Source organism: Podarcis tiliguerta (assembly GCF_965153285.1).
Source record: "Podarcis tiliguerta genome assembly, chromosome: 13".
NCBI lineage: Eukaryota > Metazoa > Chordata > Lepidosauria > Squamata > Lacertidae > Podarcis > Podarcis tiliguerta.
This window is the reverse complement of record NC_139546.1, coordinates 38,226,506-38,248,294: the sequence shown is the minus strand read 5'-3', so window position 1 is coordinate 38,248,294 and position 21,789 is coordinate 38,226,506. Positions and strand designations below refer to the sequence as shown.

General features: G+C 43.3%; 3 protein-coding genes across 13 annotated transcripts in view; 1 reads left to right on the top strand and 2 right to left on the bottom strand.

The window, feature by feature from the left end:
• The window catches only part of LOC310662762 (integrin alpha-X-like), a 38,776-nt gene extending 35,940 nt beyond the window's left edge, over positions 1–2,836 (top strand). For both annotated transcript variants that reach the window (XM_083409839.1, XM_083409840.1), the window contains 3 exons: positions 361–453; positions 661–771; positions 1,038–2,836. In XM_083409839.1, coding sequence (XP_083265965.1) covers positions 361–453; positions 661–771; positions 1,038–1,154 — 321 coding nt within the window. In that variant the 3' untranslated portion in view covers positions 1,155–2,836. The remainder of the gene's footprint in view (positions 1–360; positions 454–660; positions 772–1,037) is intronic.
• A 327-nt stretch (positions 2,837–3,163) lies between these two features.
• COX6A2 (cytochrome c oxidase subunit 6A2) lies at positions 3,164–4,871 on the bottom strand. Its single transcript, XM_083409986.1, has 3 exons — positions 4,652–4,871; positions 3,704–3,846; positions 3,164–3,371 (listed from the first exon to the last, which is right to left on the bottom strand). The coding sequence occupies exons 1-3, from the start codon at positions 4,743–4,745 to the stop codon at positions 3,279–3,281; spliced, it is 330 nt and encodes a 109-aa protein (XP_083266112.1). The 5' UTR covers positions 4,746–4,871; the 3' UTR covers positions 3,164–3,278.
• Positions 4,872–6,163: 1,292 nt separating this feature from the next.
• The window catches only part of LOC310662763 (integrin alpha-X-like), a 30,809-nt gene continuing 15,183 nt past the window's right edge, over positions 6,164–21,789 (bottom strand). For 7 of the 10 annotated variants that reach the window (XM_083409848.1, XM_083409847.1, XM_083409849.1 and 4 more), the window contains 20 exons: positions 21,570–21,702; positions 20,761–20,909; positions 20,352–20,486; positions 20,046–20,252; positions 18,313–18,443; positions 17,559–17,716; positions 16,460–16,608; positions 15,266–15,397; positions 14,366–14,439; positions 13,359–13,500; positions 13,117–13,230; positions 11,945–12,024; positions 11,606–11,689; positions 11,355–11,433; positions 10,551–10,658; positions 10,264–10,338; positions 9,592–9,705; positions 9,324–9,416; positions 8,535–8,645; positions 6,164–7,631 (listed from right to left, as the gene is read on the bottom strand). In XM_083409848.1, coding sequence (XP_083265974.1) covers positions 7,500–7,631; positions 8,535–8,645; positions 9,324–9,416; positions 9,592–9,705; positions 10,264–10,338; positions 10,551–10,658; positions 11,355–11,433; positions 11,606–11,689; positions 11,945–12,024; positions 13,117–13,230; positions 13,359–13,500; positions 14,366–14,439; positions 15,266–15,397; positions 16,460–16,608; positions 17,559–17,716; positions 18,313–18,443; positions 20,046–20,252; positions 20,352–20,486; positions 20,761–20,909; positions 21,570–21,702 — 2,400 coding nt within the window. In that variant the 3' untranslated portion in view covers positions 6,164–7,499. The remainder of the gene's footprint in view (positions 7,632–8,534; positions 8,646–9,323; positions 9,417–9,591; positions 9,706–10,263; positions 10,339–10,550; positions 10,659–11,354; positions 11,434–11,605; positions 11,690–11,944; positions 12,025–13,116; positions 13,231–13,358; positions 13,501–14,365; positions 14,440–15,265; positions 15,398–16,459; positions 16,609–17,558; positions 17,717–18,312; positions 18,444–20,045; positions 20,253–20,351; positions 20,487–20,760; positions 20,910–21,569; positions 21,703–21,789) is intronic. The other 3 variants (XM_083409843.1, XM_083409844.1, XM_083409845.1) reach the window with 3 other exon arrangements.

The window sequence follows — 21,789 nt, the reverse complement described above, 5'->3', positions numbered from 1 at the left end:
GGTGCAGGGGTGGGAAGGTCGTGTAAGATGTTAACATGCTTCTGTGCGGCACTCCCAAACCAGCTGCATCTTTGGGTGCAGCCATTCTATGAACCCCAGAACTCTTCTTCAGTGGTGACCAAACTTCTCAACAGAACCCTCATTGGGGGACCCTATGACAATACGTTATACAAATAATTTAAGTTGCTGTATAGTAGATATGCTCACAGGCAGTTACATCTCTATACCAACAAAGCAACTTAAAAAAAAAAGAAGAAAAAAAAGACAGAGAGCCAGTTACTCCTTTTGGATCCCTTCTTGGTGAAATCTTTCAGGCAAGTACCTTTCCCACCTCTGAGAGGGGTTGTCTCTGTCTTTCAGACCCAGCAGAAGAAAGTGACCTTGGTGAGCTCAGCAAAGATTTCTTACGATGAGAAAATATATACTCAGAAAGAAGGCCTTCCACAGAATCAGGTAATGAAGGTCAAAAGGAGACACACTGTCCATAGGCCATAGCTAGGAGCCAGGACATCTCCAGATGTTGTCTAGAAGGAGCAAGGAAGAAGTTAGCATTCCAGGCTACCTTTTGTACCTCTGGATGAGGCACTGTTCAAATGAATTAACCCTAGTGCATGACATCACCAGGTTCTCCCTCTCAGTTTTTTCCCTCTTACCCTGTAGGCGAATACTGTGGTGGAATTCCTGGAGCCTTACAACTACCTTCCTGTTATCATTGGCAGCAGTGTGGGGGGACTCATTCTTCTTGCCCTGATTGCTGCTGTTCTTTACAAGGTGAGGATTGACATTTAGAAGTATGCTTATAAGTGAGGGGAGGGCCTTTGGGAGTAACTTTGGCCCACATCAAACACACACAAGTAGGGAGATGGCTGGGGCAGAAAGCTGCCACACCTAAGTGGGGGTGCCCAGTGTACAAATGTGGTCTATACTTGTTTCATTGATTCTTCTGGTGCCATTTACCCATTACCCCCAGGATGAGCAAACCCTTCATCTGAATTTTCTCTTTGTGTGTGTTTGTTGCTCTCTTCCCTTCTTTCCAGGTTGGCTTCTTCAAACGACAGTACAAACAAATGATGGAGGCAGGAGATGGTGAGGTGGCGGGATCCCCACAACAAGACAGTGGTGCTGGCCCCAGTTCTGCTGCTACTAAAGGATAGCCAATCCCACAACCCATGCCTTCTATAGGGTATCTTATAGTATGCCCACAATAATCAAATGGACTGAACAAGATGAGATAATTGCTCCTGAACATAACTGAGGTCTGCTTCATAGATTGCAGTTTCCTTAAATAGAACGAAGTTTGATGGTAGAAAATGACCGTTGCATGTATCACAGTTGCTCACATGCTGAGTTATGTTGGGGGGGTATGTATGTGTGCACACAGATAAATATGTACATGTGACATCATTACAGGTGATAACCTATGCAGGCGTCTCCCCACTTACATGGGGGTTACATTCCCAGATACCGTGCATGTATATAGTCATACCTCGGGTTACAGCCGCTTCAGGTTGTGTTTTTTCAGGGTGCAGACCGCTGAAACCTGGAAGTACTGCAGACAGGCAGACGCGGGTTGTGAACACTGCGGGTTGCGAACGTGCATCCCGCATGGATCACATTCGCAACCCGAGCATCCACTGTACGTGAAATCATGTGTAGTGGGGAACAGCATCTAAAAAGTGGAACTCCACTAAAAAGCCATGAAAATTACTCCCTCCAAACCTCCTTTCTCAAACTCCAATTCTCCAAGGCCTCAAAGATCAGTGCAAGGGCTTATGGAATTACTAGCTATTTTCCCACTATTTTCGTGCCATTTTTGCAGTTTTTCTGTTCTTTTCAGGCCATTTTTGCCCTGTTCACACATTTTTGCAGTTTAGATTAATTTATTTAATTGTTTCCCGAAACTTCACATGTTCATGCGCAAGTCAAACATGCATAAGTGGAGAAATGCCTGTACCAGGAATGGACAACTTGTGGTCCTCTAGCTGTTGCTGAATAGCTCCCTGATGGGAGTTGGAGTGTAACGCCAGGTGGAGGACCACAGGTTCCCCACTCCTGACATACACACAGTCCTACAAAAAAGTGCTTTTTATGCAGGAAAATATGCCTATCATGGCTTTGAAAGCTAGGGATCATGACTTCTAATCCCTATGTCTATGGGCTGGTGAAGTTCAGTCATACGTTGCAGACGTGTGAGAAAGAGTGCCTTATGTTTGTAGCACATCCAGCAATACACCTGTGGTAAAATGTTATTGTCCTTATAAACGTAGCAGACTGAAAAGAATGTGAACAGCAGCATCTTAGCTGCTGGAAGGGAGACTGAACCAAATTTATGTGGTCAAGGGGTGAGGCATAAGTGTCTTGCACAGTTCCTTCTCAATCTTCCATAGCAATTATTCATTGGTCCCTGCCCTTGTACTCCAGATATAACTATCTCTACCCCCAAATTCTCCCAGCTTTTGCAAAAAGAAAGGGGAGAGGTTTTGAATAAATGGATCATGGAAGGGAAAAAAAGGGCAAATATCTGCAAATGCACTTATTACCCATAAATTAATCCTGGCCCTGGGTTTTAAGATCTCAGGCACAGCATTAGGTGAAATGCTTTTATGTGAAATGCTGGGCTTTTTCTGCCTGGGGACCATGTTCCCTTACTGGAGATAGATGTATCAGATTGTTCCTTCTGCAGCTTAATCTGCTGTGCAAACAGTTGCTGCCTGAAGAAGTCTCGTGGTTGGTTGGTTGTTTCTTTCATTCACAGTTATGCTGCATCTTGGACTTGGTATGTGGATATAAATTTATAACTATCAACATTAAAAAAAAAAGAATTACATGATGCAAATTTGAGCAAAATACACATGAAGTCATCCAGGTCTTTAGGAACTGTAAACATAGGAAGCACAGCAATGCAAGCAAGATCAGCTGCAATCCTGACAGATTTTTCACTGTTCATTGGCTATCAGGACTTCTTCAGGGGTGGGGTTGAACATCTCAAGGCTAACCTCAGCAGCCCTGGCTGAAAGCTATCACCTAAAGCACTAGGCATCAACTGTTTCCCAGCTGACCTCTTTTCCCTGAAAATTTGGCAGAAGAACAACACTCCCCCCCCCACACACACACATTTCCCCAAACTGCCTCCAATACAATACAATTTGAAATACCAAGAAAGTGCTCCACCCATCAAAATGAGATTTTATTATCCCTGGAAACCTGTCTCAAAGCAGTAATAAAGTTATACAGGGGTATATGCCTCCCTGTCCCCCGTAAGAAAGAATGGCAGTGGTTCAGTGGTGGCTGTCTCCTTCATAACCTGTGGGCAGTGGGTTGGTGTGAGGGTTATGAAATAAGGTGTGATTTCCATCACCCCAGGGGAAAGGCTGAAAAAGAAGGAGAGAGAAAGAGAACTGAGGGCTAGATTGCCAGTACCCCCCTTCTATCTATCTATTTTTTAAATTGCATACCCCTTAATATAATGAAGACAATCATTACAATGATATTTTTTAAAGCAGCTAGCACAGTATGATGTAAAATAGCCGACAACTAAAACCATAGAATAAAAACCAAAGTCAGCTGACATTTTAAAAGACTAAACAATAATTCACATGATGTCCTTTGAGTATCAACATCCCAAGCCACATAGCTTGACCTATCTGTTTTGGAAAATGATTCCCCCTAATCCATTATCAGAACTCTCCTGCTTAATTCTTACCTTTGATCGGAGGCGCAGGTGATGATATGGGATGAACTCAGGTGGTTCATGCGGGTGATTTGCTTGTTGCAGATAGACATTCAACATGCAGACACCCACTCCAGGAAGTGCCACCACAAAGGACAAGATTTTCCATGTTCGCACTGCATCACAAATAGAAAAAAGAAAGGATAATCCCAAATGCAAAGCATAAACTGCAGCAGATGGCACTGGTATGGTGTTGTGGCATCCACTTCCTTGGAGCAACACAATGCCTCCTTGTGTTATCCTGAGCCACTGGCACATTTTGATTCTCAGGGGGCAAGTACCCTCTGCCCAGTACCTACTCTATGATCTGCTGTTGCACAGTGCCCTCTAACAGACAAATAAGGTCATTCTCAAGGTCCCTTTGCTGTCCTTTTTTGTGGAAAACAGATCAGATACCAAATCACCGGCATCTTTCCAAGAGTACAAAGCCAGAGGGAAAGCAATGGGGTAGTACATTTCAGTTAATTGGCCGGGGGGGGGGGTGTAGAGAAAGGGGCACTTATAGAACTAGATAGTGGAAGATGCCGTCACTTTAATATGTACTTAGCTTCCTAGGACAGACACTTCTCCAAACCTAATAGGGACCCCATTCCAAAAGGCATATGCTAATACATAATACCTTGCATAGTGTCCCAATAACAGATTATTAAAGGAAGCAAAGGTCTTTTGAAACAAAAATTGGGCAAGGGACAGGCAAGTGGAAGCAAGGAGCAAATAAAATCTCAGGCATCATTTATGTCCCCCAAGTTAAAATAAAGTTTCTTAAAATTAATTTTTAAAAGTGTATACTTTCCCCTGAACCATTAAGGTAAAAGAAAGAATAAATAGGTAGCAATCATGACCTAAGAACAGTGGTGCTGCTCAACAATTTTTCAGTAATCATTTATGCTATTGGCCTTGTCTCTTACTGAATTCACTTACCACCTGACCCATCACCGTGGTGCCCACTAGCCGCTGCTGTGGCAAGCTTTCGTCCGTGGGCCACCAGTCGTGTGGCCCTCCACCAGGGAATCATGTGTGAAGTCAAGGACGTCCGAGGTTGTCAACAATAGAGGTCTCTCCTCGTCGGGCTGGTTGGTCTCTCTTCACTCTCCTGTGTTTAAGGCCTTCCTGCACACTCCCTACACCACAGCCCTCTCCTCCCCTTTGCCAGACCTGACAGTTATGCCCATCTGACCATGCTTGGCCAATCAATCTCAGAGACAAACATAGCCCAGCTTGAATATTATCCAGGCAGGCCATCGACTAACACTTGTTTAAAGACCAAGGTCTCATTACCCTTGGCTTGAGGCCCAGGAACCAACCAACCTCTTCTCCCCACCCTTGGATTCCTGGGGTCTATTTATAGCTATACTCAAAGCAAATGCAGAATGCCCAGTCTTCAGAGGGTGTCTAGCAGGGAATACTCTAGTTGCGTTAATAATATAAGAATGGGGCTACTAGGACACATTATAAGTAACATATGACAAAGTATGTGCTGAAATTTAACTTAAGTCTTATATCAAATTGAAATTTGGTGTTTGAGATAGTATGGCATTTTTTGCAGAATTATGACATGTTTCCCTAAACACTGTTACTTCCATCTAGGCTGGTTGAGCATGGGCTTCCCCACTTTCATGCTTCTGCTCCTTTGACAGATTTATTTCCCTACCATGTTTTGCTTTTAGTTGTCCACTAGAGCCTAGCTCTCCCTTTTTCTAAACCTTTAAGAACCCAGACTTATCCTATTCTTGCCTTCGGATCTCTCTTCACTGCCAACTATGTGACTTCTACATCAGTAAAGAGCATCAAGTATTGGCAGTCAGATTCAGTGCATATTACACAGCTATGTGACATCATGAAATGCAAATGTGCAACTTTATTCAAAGAAACCAAAACAGCTCAGACCCAGTGAACACAGGAACTCTTCCGAATGGCCTCCCACCACTCCTCTGCATCTAGCCAGTCCGTGACAAACATGCAGTGACATCCCTGCATGATGGCAACTCATCCACAAACCCACAGTTCCAAAGAATGCCCTCCTGCTACCAAGGCACCAGCTCACACACCCCACCGTACTCTACCACCCAAGCTCTGATGCCATCCTCACTCTTTAACAAGTGACACTCTTCTGGTAATGGTCACGAGAACACAACTACCGTAAATCTAGATTCCACCATAAAACCACTGGATAATTCTTCTAAATAAATGAACATTTTAAAGTAACCAACCTTTTGCTTTAAATGTAACCTTTAAAAAAGGAAAGAAGGAAGAAAGGAAGGTATTTGAGCCGAAACACATGGGGCCAATAAAAAAGCATCCTTTCTACCATCTTCGAAATATATTTCTCTACAACCCTGTAGCATAGTCCCATGGCAATATCCCTGTTGCAATATTCTGTTGCAACAGAAACAGTGTGTGGCATCTTAAAGACTAACACATAACAACGTAAACTTCTGTGGGCTAGAGTTTAATAAAACTGGAAACAATGGGGAGGGGGTGCTTTTCCAAGTTTGTTTGTTGTTTTTTCAAATCAGTTTTTAATTACCTTATTTTAGCATTTTGAGATGTATTTCTCTTTTTCACACTGCTGAATGCTTCCGTTTTGTGTAAGGTTGTCTCTAGGGGTTGACAAATCTGTCAATTTTTATTTCTCTTCAGTTTCTTCTTTTTTACTTATAAAAATAATTTGATACTGCTATTTATAAAAAATAGAGTTGTTTACAACAATTGTACACAAAAACAATACAATTCAAGTTGTTAAATTTGCCACACTTCCACGTCACTTTGCAGTAATTTTTTAAAAGACAGTCCTCATGGAAATTCATCAGCATTTTAATCCAAATTTCCCCTACTATATATTTTTGCAAGCAGTTTCCCCATATATTTTACATATTATTTCCTTAGTATATGCATTTTATACATGCTTTCCTATAATTCATACTTTTTTTAGTCAGAAGACTGCATCACAAAGTTCGGGGAAGGGCAAATTTTGAAGGCTAGCTGTGCTGTGATTCATGCATTGTTTCAGAAACTGAATTAGCTAGGTTCACATGAAACAGCAAACCAAACCAAGTTTTTCCCTCAACTCTAGTTGTCCACACCACTATCTCTTACTTTCCCCCTCAAAAACCCACAGTACCAGCATAATATTTCTCAGCTTCAAATACAACCACTGCTTTCAATTCCCTTAATCATTGTACTGCCTAAATGAAAACGTGCTACCAAGGACACTGAAGACTCCATTACTCCCCTTTCAATAGGCTTTGGATCAAAAATTGTTTGAGAAAATCCTAGTTTGACATCCTCAATGACATTTTTGCAGCACAATTGAAGTCGCCTTCCAATTCTATCAGCCCACAGAATTAGATGTAAATTTGTGCTAGAAATGTGGCACATTATGCTGGGGATAAACTGTAATACTGTGGTCCTTTTTTATATCCAGTCTGCTGAAGGGGTAAAAGGAGAATCTCTCTGGTTAAGGAGAAATGTCACAATACATGATGATGGTCAAGAGCTTAGATGTCTTTTAAAAGAGGGGAAGGATTCACAGAAAATAAGGCTATCAAAGAGCTACAATGGATTCTCTGAATCCCAGTCACTAGGGAGCAACAATGGGGGGAAATCTATTGCCTCCAAGACCTGTTTGTCTCAGAAGCATCTGGTTGACCACTGTGGGAAACCAGACATTTGGTCAGGTCCTGCAAGGCTCTTCTTATGTCCTTAAAATGGGCTTTGGGGGGTTACCTTCCCCAGAGTATCGAAAAGCCGCAGAGGAACAGGAGATTTATTAGTAGACAGTGTCTTTGGGAGGAGAGGTGTCTAGGTCCTGAGGGGTGGGTTGTGAGGCGGGATCTGCAGCTTCGTCACCAGCCCCAGCTTCAGTAAGCATCTGCTTATATTGGCGCTTGAAGAACCCAACCTAGAAGGAAAGAAAGGAGCAGGGAGCAAGTGAAAGAGAAAGATAGTGTTACATTTCACTCTTCTAGAAATATAATGCTTTATTTCTGAGATTGTGGCATGGAAATCATACCCTTTGATTGCAGCAGAAGCCATTTGCCTCCCACCCACCTAGGATTACCCCACTGAGGAGAGGAAAGCACTCTGAACATGCTCAAGAAGCACATGCTTTCTGTTGTCACTTCACAAACAGAAATGTAGGCATCACCAGCCTTTTGGGACCTTTACAAATGAAAGAAACTGTCATGGGCTGCACACACACCACAATCTACTCTATTTGCTATACTAAACTGCTGCTTTTAAGCCTAATTTCAGTGAGTGGGGCAGGCATAGCAGACCATTTTGGAATTAGGGAAGGCTTTTGTAGATGCCTGTGGGCACCACATTGCTGGCTGCCACATTGTTGGTTGTCCCCCAAGCTGGTGAGGCTCACTTGATTCAGTGTTAAATTGAGTAGTGTCATCAGCCCAGCCCTGTGGAATGCACTTCCAGTAGAAATTTGACAGGCACCTTCTATATTAACCTTTAAAGATTTGCTGAACACTTTTCTTTGCCACCAGGCTTATGCAGACAATTAAGAAAAACATATTCTGTAAGAGTTAGTTGATGACCTGTGGTTTTCCTTTTTTAAAAGTGTGTGTACATACATACACACATTGTAAACCACCTCATATTTTTTTTAATGAAATTGCAGTATAAAGAAATAAATATGACACATATGTGAACCTGACATCTTATGCCAGGTTGGTGTGGTTTGCCGAAAATGTCCTCACAGACCAAATTCAGAAGCCTTACAAACCTTCCCCACATCTGGATTAAGCCCTCCTTTGCTTCTCATTAGATTCCCCCTGCAACTCTGCCTCACCTTGTAGAGGATTGCAGCAATGACAGCAAGAAGGACAAGCCCCGCAATGGCACTGCCAATGATCGCAGGCAGGTAGTTGTAGAGCTCTATTCGTTCCACCATAGTCTGCACCTGGGTGGGAAGAAAGTGAACAGAACCAGACTAACCAAGACATCCTGATGTCATCCTCTAACCCAAGTGCTGGGACGAGTGGGAGGCCAGAGGTCCAGCTGCCAGTTTTCTGCTCTTGCTCCCTCCCTCCCTTAGTCCAACGGTAGACATCTCTGGCAGAAAAACCCAGGAGTTAGGCCCCAGCTATAAGCACTGGGTGAGGCTGCTGCTCCCCCTGCCCTGAAAGCAGTGTCATATCCTTATAGTTCAGAGCCTAAAGGTGCCTAAAGACTGCCAGTATTTTGCAGGAGGGATTGAAACACATACCAAAATGTAAGGTTTGCACAATTGAAGTGGATTAAAGGGTTTTGCTGCCCTAGCGCAACAAATCCACTTCAAAAAAATACTGGACTTTTTGTGGTTTGGAAAGCGATGGGAAACTGCATTGGAAAGTGTCGGGCAAACAACTGATTACTGGGAAGATGCATAAACACTCCAAAAGCAAATCAGGATCAATGCAGAATGAATACTTGCCATATCACAAATGTTCAGCAAAACCACTGTCTAACTCTCAAATGTTCAGTGCCTAACCACTGCATAAGCTTTGTGCAAGCAAATCAGAATGAAGGATGAATAAGCAGGTTATCTGAGGGAGTCCTAAAATCAACTAAGTGCACCACTGCCCCTTCCCCCCATTACCTGGGCCTGTGCAAAGCCTTCCTTCTGTGTGTATTTTTTCTCATCATAGGAAATCTTTGCCATGCTCACCAAGACAACTTTCTTCTGCTGGATCTGGGGAAGAGAGAGCAATTCCTTCTGAGAGAGGGGAATCCCTTGTCAGGCACTGACAAGTTGCTGACCAGCAGAGCAAATTAACATTTTGCAGGTCACAAAAGTTTTTGTTTTGTTGTTGTTGTATTTTTTAAAAAAACCTCAATGTAATACCCATTAATGGCAACCTCTATACCTGAGATGCCCACTGGAAACTGACATTCCCCTTGATCCTGAATTCCAGTGGCTCCCGTGTCTTCAGTGACAAAATGTCACAACGGATTATCTTGCAGGAGGCTACAGAGCAGTCCTGAGAGAGGTGGAAAGATAAGCTGGGGTGAGCAAGGCCAAAGGGAAAACTCACTGCTGAGCAGATATATCTTCAGCCAGCATGCAGCATGGCAATTCAACATCCTGAAAACATCTACTTTCTTTTTATTAAAGACGTTTCTAGCCACCATAGTTCCGAGGATGGTCTCTGCTGTTATTATAATATGCTTCTTTAATCCCATTCTTCCTTCAAGGAGTTGTCTCTCCACTCCTGTTATCATCCCAACAGTTCTGTGAGGCAGGTTAGACTGAAAAAGAGTAGCTGGCCCAAGATCATTCAGAAAGTTTCATGGCTGAACCCAGACTTCCCTAGCCCTAGTTAAATGCATCTAAACACAACATCACACTAGCTCTAGATAACTAGGAGCTTCAAGTCCTGCTTTTGGGCTTACCACAGGCATTAGCTGGCTACTTTGAGAACAGGCATTAGCTGGATGGAAGGGGCCAGTGATCTGATCTGGCAGGGCTCTCCTTGTGTTCTTTTATATACAACGGATATAGGTGATCCTGGGGAGAGGCTGCAGTATGCTAAACTCACCAGAAGGGGGAGGTCCTTTGTCACTGGAAAATCTTTGGTGCCAGCACTTTCTTTCTCCAAGACGCACTTGGCAAACTGAGAATGTGGGGAAAGAGACAGTTTAAATAATCAACCTTCCTTCTTGGAGGTCCTAGGTTCAAGCCAGCCCCACATCTGGCAGGCTGAGAGTAGGATATGGCATGCTTTTCCTATTTCCCCAACAAGATAAATAGGTGAGCAGAGGCACTTCATTAGAGATTAGGGGGATTATACATTGGGATGGTTAGAGAATGAGCAGATAATTATACCTGGGAAGAGACAACCTGAGACACATTCCACACCTGGATCCCTTTCAGTTTTACAGGGATCTGAAATGTCACAGAGATGGGGACATTTCGTTGACGGAGATTTTTCACCTGAAAGTGAAATAGACACTGTTCAAGGCAGACAGAACACACCATGGGTCCTGGATGTCTTCTTCCACCCCACTCAGTACCATTTGAAACCTGGGCAGTGCCCAGCTCCCTCCCATTCTCCCTGTGTCCCCATCAGGCACAGCCACCCTGGGTCAACCCATGGACCACACCAGATCCAGTCCCAAATTAGTTTGGGAGTAGGGTTAAAGCTTAATTAGCTGTCAGAAAACTAATTAAGCATATGGCCGACAGGTGAGAGGGCCCAGTGCCCTTTTCCAAGCAGCTTCTTCTGCAAGGAATTCTCAGTACCCCAACTAAAGTCATTTCCAGATAGTCTGTTTATTTAGCATTCATCCTGACTGGTTTGCACCAAGTCTGATTTGGGGAAGAAGCAGGTTTGTTGCACAAGAACCCCAAATCAACTTTCATTAAGCAACTTGAATTTGCCAGTATATGACTGAATCTCACTCAAAAATAGTGACAGACCAGAAGCACCTCAAACTACAATGCCCTGGATTCTTATGGCAAAACTAATATAAGTCTACAGAAATCCTGGTTTCAAGTAACCTCACTTTTAAAGCTTTTCTTGAGACCTCATTCTTGCCCATTATTCCTTTATTATCCTCTCCTTGCCTGTACCATTTTCCTCTTCCTACAAACTACCAGCCACCCTTTGCCATCCCCTTTGCCCTTCACCTCATATCGATGTTCCACATTCTTGCTTGCATCCTCTTGGCCAGCTGTGAAGTTAATGTACTTGGTTGACTCCTCAATGCTGTGAAGATGAAAGAGAAATGAACATCTGTGAGAAAAGGGACCAGGCTAGAATGGTGATGGGAAAGGGAGATCTCAGAGGTAATATCCTTGTGAGTAGGAATCAGGGTTAGCTCTATTAGAGGGCACTCTACAAGCACCGCTTTACCCCTGAAACATCCGTAGTTACTTACGCTGTGACAATGATATACACAGCATATTTGACAGGCAACTCCGCTTCGTGAACCATATCCTTGGTGATGCTGCCACCGTTGTCACTGGGCAAGTGGAAGAGAACAGATATGTTAGTTTTTTGTTTAAGGGCTTGAACATCATGCACTATTCCATCATGCTCTGCTTCATACATTAGTGTTTCCATCATGTACTACATGGAGCACCACTGCCCTGTCACAATGCAGCCAGATCTGTTTCACACTCCTCTCCCTCCCCTCCAAACCCAACGTGCCCCTTACATTATAGGAAACATGGGGTCCATATTAGGCCACATAAAGCTGCAAAACTGTAAACATCACCTGTTGGCACTGGCCATGATCCGCAGAGTGTCCCCTAGATCAGCATCTGGGGAGACGTCAAATGTGGCAATGAAGATAACCTGAAATACACCAACATATGGAGACTGATATGATTCCTTATTTCTACATGTGAAGGTTTATATGTATGGAGGGCTTTCCTTAGAGAAGGTAGTCTATACCTGGACTGCCCTTAACATATGAACCTGCAATACTTTGAGTGAGACCACCGGTGCATCTAGGCTAGTCTTGCCTACTCTGGGTGGCAGCAGCTTCTGAAGGGGAGATTTATTCCCTCCATCCTGCTGCCAGCATGGTGTAGTGATTAGTGTGCTGGACTAGGACCTGACAGACCAGGGGTCAAATCCCCACTCAGCCATGAAGCCCACTGGTCAACCACTGTTCTTCCAGCCTAAACTACTTCACAGGATTGTTGTGAGGATAAAATCAAGAAGGGGAGAAGTGTGCATGGCACCATGACCTCTTTGGAGACGAAAGGTGGAATATACCAATAACAACCACCACAACAACAATAATAAAAATATATGCTGAATATTGAACCTATGTCTCAGCGTACCACTCATGCTGTTCTATGGCCTACATTTGCCTCTACTTTTTTGCAAAGCAGCAGTAAGTTTTATTTATGGGATCTGATCTGCAGGTTGGAGGGTTTGTCGGAGGGGTAGCAATATTGTGTTAAAAATACTTCCTTTTCCCTTTTTTGGGGGGGGGGCAATTATTAAAATCATCTTCAATGACATTTCAATCTCACTTTTAAGGGAATCAGGCCGTTCTTTCCACACTGAACACAAAAACAACTCCCTGCACGTAGGCTAGTGCATCAGGCAAAGGTAAAGGACCCCTGGGCGATTAAGCCCAGTCAGAGTTGACCATGAGGTGTGGCACTCAACTCCGCTTTCAGGCTGAGGGAGTCAGCATTTGTCTGCTGACAACAAGGGTTAGGCAACAACCCTTTCCCTTAACATGCTAATTTTCCACAGGCAGTTGAGCTTAGACTTAGAGGGAGCACTTAATCATGCAATGTCCTCTGATATGCTACAGTTCCAGAAGGACACCTGTTTTGTTTTTGTTTGTTTCTCTCAATGTGACAGTTAGCCTTAAGGTAGCGCTTATGAACACATCTTGTGGCATTGAATTCAAAGAATATAATATACCTTTGCTTTACTGTAGAAAATTGGGTGATTGACATTGCAGGTGGTGTTCCTGCTGACATCTTCTTCAGACGCAGTAACTGAATGGCACTTAACACTCACGACCCTCCTGCTGAGCTGAGAGAGGATGGGGCATTCATCATTTATGAATGGATCCAGACAATAATTCCCAAGCAGCCCCCATCCCTCCACCTGCTCACTGTCCCTGCTCTTCCCTATGCCTGCATCCCTACTGCTCCACTCACCTGTGGTAAAGTGACCTTGCGGTAGGATAACCCTGCAGGGTAGAAAAAGCCCAGTGTGGTGCTGTAAGAGTCCTCTCCATGATTCTGGATGGAAGCTGTTACATTGAACTCACCAGTCAGACCTACAACTACAATGTCCAAGCTGTGTGTAGAAAAGAGGGATGTGTGCAGGATTAGAGGTCTCAGATACACAGAGATTTTCAAATATCCAAGAGATTTAGGCTCCTCCTAACGACCCTGAAAACCCAGTGTTTGTAGGGAGGTTATACAACAATGAGCACTGATTCTGAATTCATCCCTGACTTGTTTGTGGGGTTTCTATCTGTCTTCCCACTAATAATTTGTTTTACCCACACTTTAATAGTGCATTCCCCCATCTCTTTCCTAACTGCATAGGATTTGGGGGGGGGGGGGGAGATGTTAAGTAGATTTGTTGTACCAGATCATTTTAATCGACATTAATTGCACCAATCACAATTTCTATCCAGTATGTGCTTGAACTCCTCCCACAAAATACTGACAGTCTGGAGGCAATTCTCCTATGCAGTCCATTCGATTTGAACAACAAAAATAAAACCAATACAGTAAGAGGGCATGCATTAATGTTTGCACACACCAAATATTGAGCAAACATACTAAATGCTTCATCTCACCCCACTTCATGGGCACTGATTTATTTTCTGAGAATTTCTGAGCAATACTGGGTACAAGGCCGCCAGTTACCAATGTGAAAGTGATTGTGAAAGTTGTGTTAAAATCAACCTGGTAATGGTAAGGCAGAATATAAATCTAGTGACTGACTGGAGAAATAACCCACTCGTAGGTGAGAAATGGCATATCTGTGTATCCTGGAATTATTGGGGGGGGGGGGGGAATATCCCTATCACAGTAACAAAACCATGAGACAGATAAATTTAATTTTTGGAGTCATGATGCCCAGATAAATTAGATATATTGAAGATAATGGAGAGGCAAAACAGAAATAGAGAGAGCAAATATTTTCCTACCCTGAGAAATTAAATGAAGCTTCTAAACGGTCTTCACATTTCCCATCCGTGCCGCAATTTTTCTCAAAGTGGAGCTGTAAAAGCAGCAGGTCACAACATTTTACTTTTGTAGGCACAGAAATTTTTAGTGGAGAGAAGAATTAAGCACCAAATACTAATGATGGAACCCAGTTCCTTGGTGGATGACCTCTACTCAGGTCCAGCCAAGCCTTTCCCTCTCCTGTGTTTCACCCCCAGAATACCACCTCTTTTACATTGTTCATTTACACATGACAAACCATATGCTGTGCTTACACAATAGCTCAAGGCCACAAGGTTGTCTAGATGAGGGTGTCAGTGGCACCTAGGAGCAGTAAGCGGGGGGGGGGGGGGAGGCGCCATGAGGACCATAATACAGTGGGCTCACTCAACAAGGAGCAGGGATATGCAAATTGGTCTTTCAGTTCCTCATTTTTCTAGTCAAAAGTTCAGTTCTTCATATTTCCACTTCAGTTTGCCTGTTTGTTTTTTTAAGTCCCTGTGAAAACTCATCAGCATTTAGTGTGAATTTATCCTAATATACAAATTAATGCAAACAATTTCCCCTAATATAACACAGGTTTGTATGTTATTTTCACAAATGTATGAATTTTTATGCTTCCTTTACCCAAGTATTTGCATTTTTCGGGGTGGGACACACAAAATATGGCTCTAGAACTACATGGAAAATCTGGAGAAGTGTGGAATTTTGAAGGATGACTATGTTTCCATTCATGAATTGTTTCAGAAAGTGTGAATTAGGAAGATTTGCCTTTCAATGCAAACAGAACTGAATTTCTTCCCCATCCTTAACTAGGAATCCTGCTATAATGTTGCTGGCTCTCATTTTGTAATAAAAAGACTTGGGGCTGAATTACTCACCAGTGCTGTGTGGTTCTTTTCTGAGTCTTTGCTCAGGATGGGCTGTAGTGTGGGGGCTTTAGCGATGGGCTTCCCTACGAGGCTGAAATTGAGCCGCAAGGTGACAGGCGTCAGAGTATCCTCAATGCAGATCTAAAAGATTGGAGCACAGAAAGAGACTTCCTTAGAATGCATACTGAATGTATACACTCTGCACAAAAATAGAGTTTCTGCATGCTAAAAGTGAGTTTCTCTTTTCACTGCATGATAATATCAGGGAAGGTCTACCTTACATATTGCTTCTGAACCAAAAAGATGTATCCGAGATAGTCAAAGGGATGCTACAAATATTTCAATTTCCCCACCAGCCCTTTTCCCCTCTGAAAAAGGAACAGAACTGAAAATAACTTGGTGGCTTCAGAGTTCTCAAATCTTTACTTTTCTGTGTGTCTTTCCTGCAAGCCAGCAATGCACTTATAAAGTGTGTGCCTCCCTAGCAGAAAATAAACATGCAATTCCAGTACTGCACTAATATGTGCTTATATGCTTATATGTGCTTGTAATGGATACAAGCCATCAGAGTCTGCCAAGAAATAAGGAATGACTGTAAAGGATGCTCTTGGCCACATTTACAATGCTATGTTCTATTCCCCATCTAGTGGTGAAATAAATCAGAAGAACTGCTGTATCAGGCTCATCTAGTCCAACTTCTCACAGGGGCCAATCAAATGACAATGGGAAGTTCAAAAGCAGGACCCATGTACAACAATGCTCTCCCTACCCACAATCCCCATATAGATTGGAGATGAAAGACAGAGCCTCTCAAATTTAAGACACTTTCTCCAGACAACCTGTTTATTGAGCATTCATCCTCATTGGTTTGCACAAAGTCTGTGGTAAGATTATATGACGTTGGCTGTTTATATAATCCGTTCCAACTTGTTTGCAGGGAGATTGTATGAAGTCACATCAAACAAGTATTATTCCACACTTTACATCACATTTCCCCAACACTACCCCTTTTTAAACAAGCGGGTCTGTTGTGCAAGGGTGCCAAATCCACTTTAACTGTGCAACTTGAATTTGCCAGGGTGCACCTGAATCCCACCTGCAAAATAGCAAAATAGTGGATGGTCTGGAGCTGCCTCCCCCCCCCCCCAATATTGCACCTCAGATATTTAAGGGAATTAATGCTGTGCATAAGGCCAAACTTACAGGCAACTCAATTGGGTGGTTCTGGCATTTATTCTCAAGGCCTATCTGAATGTTTGTAGTCAGGACTGATTTAGAGCTGAAGGTGGCTCGAATCTTTGTTCTCTCATGGTCTAGGGCCAAAGTGTAGTACAGGTCACTAGAGATTTCACCTGAGAAAGAGAAATAAGAGGGTGGGGGTTGTGGTTGGCATGAGAAAAGAAACTAGGAAGAAGTTGGGAGGGCAGGAACAGTGAAGCTCAGACCTGAGGGCAGAATGTGGCCCTCCATGCCTCTCTATCTGGCCCTTGGAATATCACAAGCTACAACCTCTCACTAGCAGTGGTGGAGGAAGCTGCTCAGGTGCCTGGGGCGGCACGCCCAGGGTCAGAGCGCACCACAGGGCCTCCAGAGTCTGCCTGCCTCCTCCCACTCAGCCGCCCACTCAAGGTACGGGATACAAGTCTCTTCCCATGTCAAGGAAATTGGAGAAGGGCAGATTACAGAGGAATGCAGCTCCCCCCTTTTTTGGACAGAGGTTCTGTATATTTAAAAAGCAGGTGTAGTCACAGTAAAAATTTCCCCAGCACTAAAATTCCATGCTGGGAAAAGCTTCACTTATTGATTTCTGTCTTAAAGGCACAGATTCTGCCCATTGGGAGGAGAGGGCAAGAATTCCCATCCTGCCACTGGCAACCCTAGATCTTCATACAGATAAGGACATCCAGGTAAGGATGGACTCAGCACCGACTGGAGCAGCTACCTTGAAAGTGGGGCTGGTGAGTAATACCTACAGTTGGTGTCAGACTCTTTCTTGAATCTTTCCAGTAAGGGCTGATGAGACCTAGAATTCTACGCTATGCCGAGACAGAGAAAAGGCACATCTGAGATGGACATCTCTTAACCTTTTCAATGTGTAGAGAGGCATGTGGTACAGTCCTCTGGATGAATGTGGTGGGATGCTTGAATTCATTTCATGACAAAAACTCCCATCACACATAAGTACACCAGGAAGAGGACTTTAGCCAAGATGGTTCAGGTTATGCAGAGCAAGCTATACCACTTCCCAACCACACTCCATGTTCAGCACAGGCTTATGCCAGAGCAAGCATTGTGGCCTCACCTAGTTTATCCTGAATAGCTTTGGAAACGGTAAAGCACACTTTTGCCATGCTGGCTTCAGCCTTGAAAGATTCCTGTTCCTGACACTGGAAGTTTGAGGTGGGGATTAAAGGAGGGAAGAACTCAATGGAGACCGACACATGTAGAACAGGACGTGTCCTGTCAGTAGGGATAAGGGGAAAAATCAGTTTGGTTAGGATTTTAATACCAACTTACTTAATTCATGCCTTCCAAAACAGTACAGGAAGAAAAACATAGCTATCCTTCAAAATGCAGCACTTTTCTGAATTTTGTGATGCAGTTCTCCAACCAGACAATGTTGGGGAAAACTGTAACATTAGAGGAAAGTGTTAGACATGCCCATTAACCTCAATGGGTCTACTCTGAGTAGGACTAGCACTGGCAACAACCCTTTGAATTTTGCAGGTGTTGAATTTGGTACCCACTGCAATCACAGCATTCATCTAGCTGTATTTAAGAATATTTTTAAAATTATTATTCCTACAGCCATTTGCACAGTTTTTGCACTGCCATTTGATAGCTTTTGTGTGTATTGAAAACTGTAAGCTGTGCTGAGCCTCTTTATTAAGATAGGGACTAAATTTATACAAGGAAATAAAGGAGAATATGTACTTCTACGTATAACATTTACCTCTTTACTGGGGCATCCATGGAAATGATTTTTCTCCTGCTCAGAGGAAACAGAATAAGAACAGGGAGGGGAGAGAAAGGCTTTCCCTGCTCCTCATTCTCACCTCAATAACAGGACCCTTCCTTTTTGTCCAACAGCAATATCCTTCAGGCCATCCCCTGTAAGGTCTGTTCCTCCACTGACAGCTTGACCAAAGTACAAAAACCCTCCAGAAAACTGCAGCCCTTCAATGCGCTGCAAACAAAGAATGAAGGATGCAAAATGGAAGGAGGGTGGCCTCAAGGCCAGACAGAGAGACTCTGTGACCCTCACAAAACAAGGTTAACAACAAATGAGACATCAAAAGAAACTGTACATATTCCCAACTGAAAGACAGGCCATCAAAATATTATACTATGCTTTTCTTTTTAAAGAAAATCAAAACCTAGCAGCGTTCTAGTATGGAATGGTGTAAAAACAGACACAAACATTTCAAGTGAGTACAAATTGTCTTGAGAATTTCTCTTTTAGGTTGCTTTCACATTAGAGCCCTTGAGTGATACTGAGGCATTGTTTCTCCACACTTAGCTGAAAGTGTGGAATTCAAGAGGTCCTCCACACAGTACTATATTATTCAGCAATGCCTTTCCCCCTGCCCAAGAATCTTCCACCGTGTTTACTCTGGAGTAGTTCTCATTCTCTTAAATTCAAAGTCACATTAATCAAAACATTTTTTCCAGTTCAGTCCAGTTAATTTATTTCTAATGAAAGAAGGTGGAGGGCTAGTAATGAATAGCCTCTGAATAGACCCTATGTCTTTTTCCATTCCTGAAAGGGATGGAGAATTACTAGTTTCTTTCATGTTATTTTTCACAATAAAATTATTTATTGAAAATATTTGCATATTACCCTCCATACCCAGGATGCTTCACAGTAAGAATTTATAATAAAATGCAATTACATAATTAGAAAGATATAAAACTCAAATATAAAAAAGCAGTTAAATAAATTAATTAATGCAATGATAGAAAAAGAAAAGAAAAGAAAAGAACGAAAGAAAGAAAGAAAGAAAGAAAGAAAGAAAGAAAGAAAATAGGCTTGCTCCAGATGCAGTCATTCTAAAAGTAGACCTACTGAAATTAATTAAACTTCACTGGGTCAATTCTAAGTATGAATAAGCCTAAATCTAACCCATAGATAAATCAAAGCCTATCTCCCATGGGAACAGAAACTGACCTAGGACCAACCCAAGTTGCTTTCAGATTACATGTTTATTGAGAAGTTATCCTAATTTGTTTGAGAGTAGGTTACATGACATCACAAGAAGTGGGCTTGCTTTGTAATAATGTCAAATCCACTTTAATTACACGACCTGAATTTGTCAATATGTGATTGAACCTGACCTGCAAAACAGTTACCATTTGGAAGCACCCTAAGAGAAGCCATTCAAGTGGCAAATTTAAGAGGTTATCCTTTAACTGCAATCAGCATGAAGAAATAAAATAAACAGACCCTCCAAGAAGAAAAATTTAAATTAAAGTCAGAGGAACCATGAAAAGCCTCCATAGCACTTTTCCAACACTGGAAAGATTTGTGCTGCAAAATTATTTTATTCCCACCCCCCAAACCACCCAGTGCTAAACACTGGATTGCATCAAATAAACAACACTGACTGGAATCTCTATAAAAATGATTTCAGATAAATTTCAGAGAAAAGGACCAGTATAGCAACTCTAGATGTACCTCTAAGTGCACAAAGAATAGGAAAAATGAGGCAGTCGCATTGAGCAAGGGCCTCATGGGAGGCAGCATAAGCAAGGTAGGTCCTTTGTAGGCTGGAACTGGTATTGAGCTCACCTGGAGATACTTGGGGTTGATAGATGTTCGTTTCCCCCCAAATATATATAAGGCTCCTACATTCTCGTTCTCCATGGGTGCCCCAATCGCCACATCCATCCATCCATCCCCGGTGATGTCACCTGTTTCTGCCATGCTGGCACCAAAGCGACTGAAAACGTGCCCTGCTTCTCCTTTCAAAGTCGTGGTGCAGTGAAGTGTTCCTTGCTATACAGAGTAGTCAAATAAAACACTTGAAACATTTCCAAGCAAGCCACCCCACCTCAAGGTCTCAATCTAATGTACTCTCCCCATCTTCTCCCTTACCTTAAAATGACAGACATAAACCCTTCCACCTGTAATAGCATCATAGTACATGGGGGCTCCAACCAGCACCAAGTCCGTATCAGTGTTTTGATCAAGGTCCACAGAGCACAGCGCCGCTCCAAAATAGGAACCAACCTGTGGCATCAGACAAATGTCCCCTTGAGTTTCGCTTCTACTTTCCATTCCCAGACCTATCTGCCACTTATGACTACACAGCCAGCACATGGCCCTCAGCTGAGTAATCCAGCCCTTAACTCCCCACTTCTGGCTTCTATCTTGGAGCCATTTTCATCATGTCTCATTGTTGTCGCCATAGCTTCCTCACCTCCGTTCCAGGTTCAGAAGCTTTCTGCACAGTCTCTCCATTCCACCACCAGTCTCCTTTGCCCTAGCCCAGCTCAGTTCATACCTGTTCTCCAACAGCCTCAGCTGTTAGTTGCCACTTCCCACTCCTGGCCGCTTTCTCAAAGAGAACCACTTTGCCCACGTAGTCATAGCGGGGGGCTCCCACTACAAGGCCACTTCTCCCATTAAGCCGGACAGCTTGGGAAGAATAGCCTAGAGCAGGGGTGTGCAAAAGATTGATTGGGATCTCCTGGAACATCTCTGGCTGCTTTGCAAGGGTCTCTCCCTCTCAACTACCCAGTAGCAGATCAAAACAACTTTTCCCCACCTAGATAGCAAGTGGCCCAAGGTCACTTCATAGCTGACTGGGATTTCAGCAGCAATTTTCGCAGCCCTAGCATGATGCTTTAACCACTATACCACACTGTCTCTCAGTATAGCATACAGCTAGCGCAGTTGCTTACATAGAATTCTTATAATGAATTATTTGATGCAGGAATCTGAATAGTGGAGACAGGCGGAAAATGTGTGGTGCTAAGAGTATCTAGATTGTAATTTCTATCTGTGCTCCTGAATGAAGAAAGGGTAGGATCTGCCAGGATGTAGCTGCCTCTGGGGTGGAAATGTACTGCAGTAAAACATGGTAAACTTGGGGTGGGGGGAAGGCAGCAGAAGCTGTTCCATTAGGGTGAATGGGGCACTGCCCCACCAACCTCAGTCTTATCTCAGCCAGCCCCCAATCTGCCTGCTTTCTTATTTCCAACCAGTCAGGGGGTGGCCACCTACTGCTGCTCTCCCTGCCTTCTGCCCCAACAGTCCCCCCCGCATGGGCACCAACCACCACTAGCTGGAGAGTTTTGTTTTAATACTTACCAAGATAAGCATTCTTCATCTCCTCAGTGGTGCTGGAGGCATTAAGAAAGCTTGAGTCTCTGTTACTGTTCTGATACAGAAATAGGCCTCCAGACCAGTCAAATGCTCCTACTGCTCCCAAGACAGGACCATCCTAAATCACGGCAGGCAACACAGCAGGAAGAGTTGTCCACAAATCAACGTCAACAGGTGGGAAAAAGTAAAAAGGAAGATTAGGTTT